Genomic DNA, 11,146 nt, shown 5'->3' with positions numbered 1-11,146 from the left:
TCCTGTGAGTGCAGAGTGTTGTACAAAGTAAATTGAGATTCTCCCACAAAGTTCTATTTGTGGTGTTGGTGTACCAAAAGCTGTCAAACATTTCATGTTCGTGTTTCAAATAATTTTGTACATAAAAGTTAACAGTGAGGTCATCAAGTGCTTGTTAGTTAAGCCATTACTGATTCCACAATATTTTTGATCGATCAAACTTTAAATCTGAGAAAAACTCTCACATTCAAAATGATCAACCACCACCAAAATGCACTGCAGTTTGCCTTTAAGTAAATTCAACACAGTTGTTCCCTGTAGAAAAGTGTTTTACCATAACATTTAGGTCAAATGTCATGTGCTCCTTTTTGTCAGTTGGAAAAGTATAAGAAAAATGGTCTGTAGTGTCTACAGAGGCTGGTGTGAGTCGTAATGTGAAAGAGGATAAGCACCGAATCAGATCAATTGAAATTCAGAAGTTTAACAACGTTAAAATGTCTCAGATTTTGTGATAAAAACATTTATTTCATGTAAGGTAATTGTTTACATACTACATACGTAAGCACATGGATGCAGTGGAGTCAGACTTTTTCCATTTTGCATCTCTCATTTAGTGAACATTGCAATAAGAGCAAAGAGTTGGCCTTGAGAATGATCCCTGGCTTGTTAGCCACAAGTTACATTTTCAGTCTTCTGGATGGAGTATGAATTTGAACCAGGGTCCCTTGGCTTGGTAAAGAAGAGAAGAAAACAGGGAATGAGAGAAGGCTTCAGGCCAAACAGGGTTGTACTGAAAGACTGTGAAGTTCTTTTCCTTTCTGGCACTCATCAGAGTTATTGAGCTGCATTGGAAGGAACCTTTTTGAGGCTGAAGTTGGACCAATTCACTGCTACCTTCTGGCGCGTTTGTTTTGCAGAATCCAGGCAAAACCTACAGTGAACAAAGAGACAAACGAGAAGAAGGAAGAAATAAAACCCAGTTTTAGAGATGCATTTAATTCATATCAACATAAAAGTTGAGCTACCCTTTTTCCACTAATTATGCTTACCTTTTGAAGTATTCCACTTCCCGATCAATCTCATCCATTTCAGTTGGGTCCCCATCTTTTGGGAGAAACACATCCTCTGAAGGGGAAAAAAAAGACAAGAAAATTAAATGAGATTGAAAATTAGAAACAATCCTAACAATGGTGTTATAAGCAGATTTCTTTCCGTACCAATAGCACTGCTGGTTTTTTCATTTTTGTTCTTGCTCTTCTTATTTCTCCCCTTGGCTTGTTGATGTTGCTGTCCATTTGCTGGAATGGTGTGATGAGTTTTGCTTTCTGCATCCTGCTCAAATCGACTTCCCCGCGTCTCCATGTCACCTTTACCTCTTTGTGCATTGGGGAGGCCGCCATTCGCCCCATTTGCTGCATGTTTGGACAACCTGCCGTCCTCGGCTTTCTTAAGGCCATTTCTCTGGTTGTCCGTAGAGTGCTGTAGTTGTTTGTTCCCAACCTTTGAGCCATTAGAAGAATTTTCTTTAGACTCACTCATTTTCTGCGTTTCATTCCTGGAGACAGCTTTGACTGGTTTACTGGAATTGATCTCAGGCACAATTTGCTCCTGTTTTTGCTGCTGCTTTTTATTCTTCTTAGACTTTGCACCACCGTTCCCAATCACTGTGTTCTTGGGATCAGGGGTGTCCTCCTTTGATTTAGCCGTGGCTAAGGCTGGCACCTGTGGCAAAATGTCAGATCCAGTAGACGTGCATCTTTCTGGTGAGCGAACCCTTATGAGTTTTGAGAGACTGGGGGTAGTGTGCAACCGCTGGATGTCCTTTGACCCAACAGTTACACCCGATGCTGTGGTGGTGGTGGTGGTGGTATTAGGGGAAGACACAGCATTTGTGTCCTCCCATCCATTAACCAGATCAAGGTGGCTTTTAAAGGATCCCAGTGAAAGAGGGGCAAGGTCGAGGTCTATCTGCTGCAGATCAGAGGAACCATTGAGATGAGACAGTAAATGGTTGCCCTCCAATGTGGCTGCCTTCTTTGGGAAGTCATTGACATCCAGATTGAGGTCATACATACTAAACGAGGCCCGGATTGAGTCTTTGATAGTGTTCTTAATCTCTTCCAGTCGACTGGTAAGAAAACTGTTGACACGCTCAAGCTCCAGCTGAGGCCAGTCCAGCATTCGACTGGCTTCAGAACCATCAGGTATGGGCTCATCGGCCGACTCGGATGGATTGGAGTGGGGGTCACTGCCTGCAGCACCCACGTTGCACTGCTGTGCTTTTTCCTGAAACACACAGAGTACAGACATGCTCACTTAAAACATACTTAGACAGAATTCATTCACAGGCCTGTGTTCAAACTATGTAATTAATTTGGCATCAATCGAAGCATGTAGAACACATACCAACAGACAGTAACCAAATCTAGTTTACTTTTTCTTTGATACATTAATCTCCAAATTAAAACAGTAACTCTTGAGGGTTAGGTAAGAGAAAGGTAAAAGAGAGATGAAAGGTTGAGGGAATGCAACATCAGAGCAGATACCAACTGGTGTAAATCACCAAGAAAAAGAGAACAATGGGGGTTACAAGAAAACCAAATCTTATTTTTTTAATTAACTGTAGAAGTCAATTTTAGGTAAAGCAATTCAATCAATTCATATTTTGATACTCCCCACTTTAATGACGGGTTCATCATTATCGGCAGAATCTGTCATTTACACTTGGAAATAATCTCCCTCACAGACACAGACACACACACAGGACAAAACATACATGTACAGTTAAACAATATCACCAACAGTGACAAACCTAAGATAAAATCTAAAACGCATATGATATATACTCCAAGTAAAAAAAAGGGTATTCGGTAAACCCTGAATGTTTTTATTAAACCCTGGATCTTATTAAAAGTGCTTTGTCAATAATAAAATCATATATAATTTGTACAAGGAACATGCAGTATGCTTTTCAACATTACATCAAACTCTGTTATTTCTCTGACTGTACGGTGTCATGTGAGCACTATTATCTTCAGAATTGTTAAACTAAGCTTCAGTCACACCTGAGGTGTTCAAGTTGTGAAATTTGTGAAACCGAGCTTTAATTACATCCTAAAAGTGGGCACAGGTAAAATTAGATGAGTTACTAGTGAAGAGAACAAAAGCACTGTAATACAGATTTAAAATTTCAACATTTCAAGGGAGAAACAAAATTCCGTGGTGGCTTCTTAACAGTGGGATTATCTACTAAAACCCATATTTGTGGAAGAATAGGTAATAAACTCCCCTATCTGAAGTTAGAGATGGTAACATGTACTTCATGATAACAAAGCAAGCCCTTCAGTTGCCACTTTCTTCACACACAAGCATTATAAACTTGAGAAAAACATTAATTGCTGAATGACGCAAAAACTTTTTTTTTTACTTACTTTTCCAAACTTGAGTCCCTGAAGGTACACCAGCCCTTCTTTGAAGATGAATTCCATTCCTGCAAGACGCTTCACTGATCCTGTTACTGATTGGTGTTCTATAGCTCAGAGGTTTGAAGTAGTTTTGTAACCGTTTCTGTTACGTCACGTGTCACTTTGATTCGGTCTTACTGGTTTATGTCCATCGGGGCTAAAAGTGAAGATATCTCACATATTTGCAGGTCAACTGTTGCGAAAGAGTGTTTCCGTTTTCTTGACTCAACATCCCTTTGCATTATTCTGCTTGTTTTAGCAACTTCCTCACCGTAAAAGAGCAGCACCACACCTTTCTATGTTTTCCAGATAATAAAATGAGATCAGCAACAGATACAGAACAAAGTACTTTTATTTACAATTTTCATTATTATCAAAAAGGTATGTTACAAAGGGGACACTTATAGAATGAGAAATATTAAGGTGGGAAATTATGCAAGAAAGCAATATTTTTTAACTTACTGAAGTGAAAACAAAGCTCATGATAAAAATAAGCTTTAGTTCAGTGACATGACACATGTTGTCCATTTAGCTTTAGAGAATCTTCCCACAAATAAAAAAAACTCTTAGAAGTCCATTGAGCTATGAGCCAGGTAGTCTTTCCGCCCGATGTTGGTCACCTGCTTGGTCTGCATGGCTTCCAGTTTAGGACAGTCTGTGATACGATGACCAAGACCACCACAGAAGGTACAACCTCTCTCCTCTGTAAACAGACAACATGTGTGGTGAGTGGAAAGGTTTGCAAACTCTTCATACTAATGAGTATAATATACATATAATATACAGTACGGTGCAAATAGCTTTGTTGTTTTTATATCAATCAAATTCTGCGATCACTTGCATTTCAATTGGAATGATGTGACTGAACGTTAGTCTTGTATATTAGCAAGCTGTCAATAACTTTAACTCATACAACATGGGTATGTAATGCTCAAGCATGTGTTGAATAAACCTGTCCTAACAGACCTTGTTCACAGGAGACATTTGTCAACATGAAATAGCAGAACAGACTCAGGTTTTACCAGTAATTTTATATACGTCACTTTGGTCATTATAGCGTGGCTAAAACGACTAATGAAATGGTGGCCTGAGATTTTTGCACAGTACTGTACACATCTGTTAAATAGACAATTGGGGAAAACAGTGGACCGTGTGAAAAACCTACCCCCGATATCCAGCATGGTCTCGTCTCCCGTCTGGAGAACCTGGAGAACAGGCGGAACCTTCTGCTTGGCTTCAACAAGCAGAGCTTTCAGGTCCATCAATACAGACTCGTCTAGTAGGGAAAGGAAAAACACACAATTATTGTTAACATCTACTCACTGTATTAAACCAAGATCTTCATGATACACTGCAAATATTCTGAAAATTAATGTTTTATTTCCCCTCACCACAGCCTTTATTGATGAATGTTGTGGCGATACCCGTCTTGCCTGATCGTCCAGTTCTACCAATTCTGTGGACTGGAAAAAAAAGACGAGATACTCAACAAACCAGCTCCACTAATTAAAAGGAAAAAAATCAAACTACTATTCTACTGATTGTTAAAAGGCTGGACATATCCGCTTACCATAGTTTTCTATCTCCTCAGGCATGTCATAGTTCACCACGTGCTGTATAGCTGGGAAATCCAGACCTTTGGAGGCAACGTCTGTGGCAACTAAGACATCTTTCTTTCCTTCTTTGAATGCCTCTATGGCTTTTGTTCTTTCCTCTTGATCTGGAAAAAGTATCATCAAGCATCACATCAGGTAAATTGTGTTTTAAAATACAATGACAAATGGAGAACTTGAATTCTGCAGTGCTGAATTCAAGTTCTGCAATGTGTAACATTTGGAAGCAGGGTGCCATCTTGTGGTCACAATGAGTAACTGCATAAAGGCTGAAGAGCTAGCCTATGGTGAACTTGATGTTTGGTTGGGCAAAATTCCAGATACAGAAATCCTCCGCAGACACCATTAGAAAGTACAGACTACTATGGACAATAATGATTCAAATGCTTCTGTGTACCTTTTCCTCCGTGGATGGCCACTGCCTCCACTCCTTTTAGCAGCAGATACTCATGGATGGCATCCACATCAGCCTTCTTCTCAGCAAATATCAACACCTGTCATATGAGGATGATACATTAAGTAACTTTTCAGATGTTTGGGTATATATATGTCCGTGTAATAAATTGAAAGTACTGACTGGAGGTGATGTTTTCTGCAAGCACTCCAGCAGGTACACCATCTTGGCTTCCTCTTTGACGTATTCCACTTCCTGCACAAACACAAAAGTCCAGTTCTCGACATGCACCAAATTTTCAGACAGAAATTCAGACAACGCCAGTTTGCAACAAAGAAAGATGAACATACCTGAATGACATCCAAGCTGGCAGCTCCAGCTCTACCCACATTAATAGTGATGGGTTTGACCAGCGCACTCTTAGCAAAGTTCTGGATCTTCTTGGGCATAGTAGCACTGAAAAGCAGGGTTTGCCTTTGTCCCTTGAAGAAAACAAACAAACAAATGTGAGGAATAAATGTGCATCATGGCGTCATCTATTAAACTCAGTTTTCATGGCAAGATTTTGGTCTGACAAAAAGAAAGGCCAACATTCAACTGGCTTGAACAACTTCACGGTTGCCTCCGGTACCAGGGGCAGCGTTACACGCAGCGACAAAAGCGTCATAAAACATTATCTAACTCTAACAAACACAGACATGCTGCATACCCACAGAAAGGTCAGGAACTCAGCTAAAAGCTCATATAAACCATTCTTGTGTTCACGAAACACCGATGGATCAAACCAGCAGGAGCGGAAAAAAAACGTTACAGCGCACACATTGAAACGCGGCACCGGAGCATCAGCGTGATTATGTAAACAGAAAAAGCATGTGTCCACTGGACAACAGAGAATACACAGATTCCAGCAGTACCATTTTTATCACTCTACGACCAAGATTCACAGATCCAGCCCCAAAATAAGAGCAAAACAACAACTGACTTTCAAGACATACAAGCAGAAATGTTGTCTTACCTTTGCTGTTTATCAAAAACAAGTTATTTCCACCGGAAAAACCAATTCTAATGAAGAACTACACTTTCCAGCATGCTTTGGGAACAAATCCCAGTCTGATTGATCATTACAGAGCAACATTAGATCGTTCTGATTAGAGAAGGGCAAATGTCCACACAAATGCGTCATATGCATTTATGTCCTTTTGACTCGCAAATGAAGTGATTCACACGTATTTGGAGACCGGGATCTGATTCTACCAGTTTAGAGGTTTAAAGCGAGCTGTCAATCACCCAAATTGACCAAGGTAAGCCAGAGCTATGGCGCTGCGTAACTGAAGACACTGCAGAGTCACAGAGTTGTTATTACGCACTGCACAGGGAGCATCCATTTACAGCGAGTTAGCATACTTTTTTTTTTTTCAAATCAAGTTCTTTTTAGACAAATAGTGACATGTAAATAAAATTAAATGGGTTTTAATAATTTGGTACCTAAGAAACCTCAAACGGCAAAGATGGTGCCAAACTGTGCCAAAAGAGAACGCCTAGATATCTCTTTACTAAAGCCTCTGTCATTTGACTCCGCTTCACTTCAGCAGCATCAGAATTTGCACAACTCATGTCCACATGTTTTTACATTACCTCCATTTGTGTTTTAAGCTCCTACTGCATATTTTAAATGTGATATTTGCTTTAAAATACAATATTTTTTTAGGCGAGAGAAAAAAAATCCTTCATTTATGCTGTGTTCCATGTGCATTTACTCTGACACAGTGGCATCTACAGTAAAACTTACACCTCTTGTGGAATCTCACAAGTTATCATATTAACAGGTTATCTTTATTTTGATACCAAGATTATCCACATAGAGCCTGTAACTGCAGAGATTTACTCTATTTAGTTTGGGCATGTCATTTTTGAGCAGGGACTCCAAAAAGAGGGTCAGGGAAGAAGAGGTTAAGTCAGAATATAGACCTCTTTGGACTCAAACATTTTAAATTGTAGTTGTTAGTTAGTTTGGGGGGTTAGGTGTTTAATAGCACCTGCAATGGTCCACCACTGTCTTCTTTTGTTCTTCTGGAACAAATCATATTTTACTTCCTCTCTCCTCACTTGTTTAAAATTGTAATGGCCAACAACAACTTTGTCAGAAATATGTTTTTTTTTTCCACCAGGTAAGGTTGAACTTTTTAAAAAAATCTGGACTGCAGCCTTCTCAAACAATTTATCTCTGTTGATTAGAATGTCATAGTTATTGTGAGTTAATGCCATAAAGGAGCAACTCACCTTGAAATAGGAGAAAATGGTTCTGATGTCTTCCTCAAACCCCATGTCGATCATCCTATCAGCTTCATCCAAAGCCAAGTAACGGCAGATGTCCAGACTCACCATCTTCTTCTGCAGCAAGTCCATTAGTCTACCTGGGGTGGCGACCATCATGTGGACCCCACTATGATTGGAAGGAAACACTTTCAAAACGTGGCACAATTTATAACTCTTTAAATGAAGTAGTGTTAATGGCAGGCTCTTTAGGGGGTCATGCTAAAGGTTAGGTTGAATTATTGTAAATCTGTAAACCCATCAGAACCAGAACTTCAAATATTTTATCAAAATTGCTCATCAACTAACAGATAAATGCTAAATCATTGCTTTATGTTTAACACCAGTTTAAGCTGTAAACTCTACTTACTGTTTCACAACTTCCATCTGTTCCTTGACAGACATTCCTCCAATGCAGAGGGCAGTGCGCAGCTGAGGAGCTCCCTCCTCTTCCAGCAGTTTACAGTAATATTCAATGATGCCATGCGTCTGCCTCGCCAACTCTCGCTGGAATAACAAACAAAAAGGTATTAAAAATCAGATTAAAGCGAGGTTGTGCATAGCAACATAAGAAATGCCATGTTATTATTTGGGTATTTTATGGTACCAAACAGTAAAGGCAACACTCAATTTACATACAGAATATACAGAATCCTAACAATGAGTTTAGACGACTCCGTGACAAATTTCAAACTGTGTCATGAGTTAAATAAGTTTGTCTTACTGATGGACAGATGATCAGTCCATATGGTCCCTCTCTCTTAAAGAAAGGCAACCTCTTTTCCTGTTCCAGGGAAAACATGATGATGGGCAGAGTGAAAACCAAAGTCTTTCCCGATCCAGTGAATGCAATGCCAATCATGTCACGACCTGAAAGACTAAACACAAACAAGGGTCAGGTCACAAGTTTAAAAGAACTCAACATAAAAATACAATTTGACACTGTTTGTATTTCAAATACATTGCATATTCTACGCATTTCCTCCCCATCCAGTGTGTACCCTGCCTATCCCCATGTCAGCTGAGATTGGCACAGCTCCCCCGCGACACTCATGCGGAAGATAAAGTGGTAGAAGTTGGATGGATGGATGTATATTCTACTCACACTGTGGGGATTCCTTGGATTTGAATTGGAGTAGGATGCACAATCCCCTTCTTTTTCAAACCCTTTAGAATTGCTGCAAACACAATAACATATCGTTGTTGCCAGTTATTTATCACATGTAACAAAGAGACAAAGAGTAATTTTATGAGCAAAAAAGGGGGTTTGTTGTAACCTGGTGGAAGCTTCATTTCCCTGAAGCTTTTGATTGGAGGAGGGATTTCGTCTCCGTCAACCAGGATGTGAAACTTCTTCCTGACACGCTCATGCCGTGTTTCTGGCATATTGAGGATATAACGTGGAGGCTTCCAGCTTAACAAAAAAAAAGAAAGTAATTAGAACCTAAAATGAAAACACACATGCACAAAACATTATAGAATTACCTGATAAAAAAAAACTCACCTTGTTTTTATTGGATCATCATATATGATACCTTTGGCCATTTCCTTTACAGACATCAGAGCTGACAGAGGAGAGATCAAGTGCCCAGAGTTAATTTTGCAAGTAAAAAAAAAATTCTGAAGTAACAGTTGTATTACATTAATTTGATTATCTTTTAATTTGAAGCTTAATTTTACCTCTGCCTTCAGCAACACTCTCAAGAATCTTCTCTTCCTCTTTCAGCTGCTTCTCCTTGGCTGACTCTTTCCGGGCTGCAGATATAAAAGCACATCATTGAAGAATTAAAGTCACTGTGAATTGAACACAATAAAATGAATTAAAAACAGGCAACTCTCAAAATCCAAGCTAAATATTGTTAGAACTCGATACCTTCTGCTTTTTCCTTGAGGTGCTGATGCTGATCAAGGAGACTGACATTCGATCGTGGACCAAGACCCTCATCCTCGTCCCTCTGCTCCTCCCCACTGTCCTTCTGATCCTCGTCCACCGCCTTTCCTCGCAGGCGCAGCATTTTCTGTAGCTGTGAGTTCAATACAAGGGTCTTTTAAAGATACATGACCTTCACAGAGCAATAGTAAATGTATAGAATTTTAAGATCCTGCCAAAGAGACTGCACAGATTGGTCAAACCCTGATCTACCAAATAAGGTCATCACTGACCCTGATATCCCAACCTGTCAGAAGTAGATTTATCCTTTATTTCCAAGTGGACAATCACTTACCATTTGTTGTTTTCTGATCTTGACTGGAACGTATGGAACATAATCATCATCCTCGGATCCTTCTGAGCCTGACTTGGCAAACTCCACGTGCAATCTCTGTAGAAACACATGGGCAACAACACTCATGTTACCTTTTGAGTTTGTCATCTCTTTCTCCAGTATAAACCCTTCAAAGAAGACGTATCCAAGAGCTATACTACAATACATGCATACAAAATACTATGAAGCAGCAACCAAGGTTGTAAAAAACAGATTCAGTGGTATCGTTTAGATATATGCAATATTCTGGCATATGTTGTTTAGTTATGTACTGCCCGAACATTTTATATCAACCTGCAAACTTTGTATACAGCTGAAATCACTGCCTGGCCTTTAAAAAAACGTGACTATAGGAATACATACAGGACTGGAAATGTTTACTATAGGTCTTGATTCAGACCAAATAGCTTGTGTCCAAAAGATGCAATGCCTCAATAAATTAATATACCAAATGGCTCTAATCGTTAAACCATGTGGTCAATAGATTGAACAGTTGATGGTCGCACCTACAACTTCGTTTCACTTTATAGTAAACAAAGCATGATCAGAGAAAAGCCTGTTGCCAAAAGTCAACCATGTGAGGTTTTCTCGCTCTCAGACTTTTACATTGTGACTTTACTCGCTTAATCAACCAACTCCTCGCGTAGTTACGAATTACGAAGACACGTGTTCTTTACTATAACACAGTTTATAAAGGGACCATTTAATAATGTACTTTATTACATTCCGTGCGTTTTTCTGAAACGTCGTAGTTACGTAGTCAATACTGTTAACGGTTAATACGGCTAACTCCAACACCGAGTATCTGCTGCACTCCGAGCTTCTATATTATTCAGCAGCCGTAGCTTAACACAGTCGATCCTCCATTTTAAAGAATACATTAGCTATGGCGACTAGTTTTACGACTATGTGAATAAATAAATGGTCAAATGTTCGGCTAGCTAGCTGACTTTGGCTAGCATTAAGCGTGTACGGACGATAGCATAAGCGGAACTTACCTTCCGAGGTCCATTATCGGTCTCCATTTTATGTAAGGATACAGTAATGTCCTCAAACAACGCAAGAATCGCTACTGGTCACTAAATGCTGTTCATTCAAATATAAAAAAAAGCACCTGGG

The 11,146-nt window shown here is 39.5% G+C and overlaps 1 protein-coding gene across 1 annotated transcript; it reads right to left on the bottom strand.

Annotated features, from left to right (window-relative positions):
• Positions 1–3,874: 3,874 nt before the first annotated feature.
• ddx41 (DEAD (Asp-Glu-Ala-Asp) box polypeptide 41) lies at positions 3,875–11,123 on the bottom strand. The gene is made up of 17 exons (XM_083891049.1): positions 11,026–11,123; positions 9,989–10,084; positions 9,637–9,787; positions 9,444–9,518; positions 9,268–9,328; positions 9,041–9,177; positions 8,869–8,941; positions 8,488–8,641; positions 8,134–8,270; positions 7,731–7,893; positions 5,801–5,932; positions 5,634–5,705; positions 5,454–5,550; positions 5,014–5,163; positions 4,835–4,906; positions 4,609–4,719; positions 3,875–4,146 (listed from the first exon to the last, which is right to left on the bottom strand). The coding sequence occupies exons 1-17, from the start codon at positions 11,050–11,052 to the stop codon at positions 4,010–4,012; spliced, it is 1,845 nt and encodes a 614-aa protein (XP_083747175.1). The 5' UTR covers positions 11,053–11,123; the 3' UTR covers positions 3,875–4,009.
• Between the last annotated feature and the right edge of the window lie 23 nt (positions 11,124–11,146).

Source organism: Microchirus variegatus (genome assembly GCF_963457635.1).
Source record: "Microchirus variegatus genome assembly, chromosome: 6".
Lineage (NCBI taxonomy): Eukaryota > Metazoa > Chordata > Actinopteri > Pleuronectiformes > Soleidae > Microchirus > Microchirus variegatus.
The sequence above is the reverse complement of the archived record's forward strand: the minus strand, read 5'-3'. Positions and strand labels throughout refer to the sequence as shown.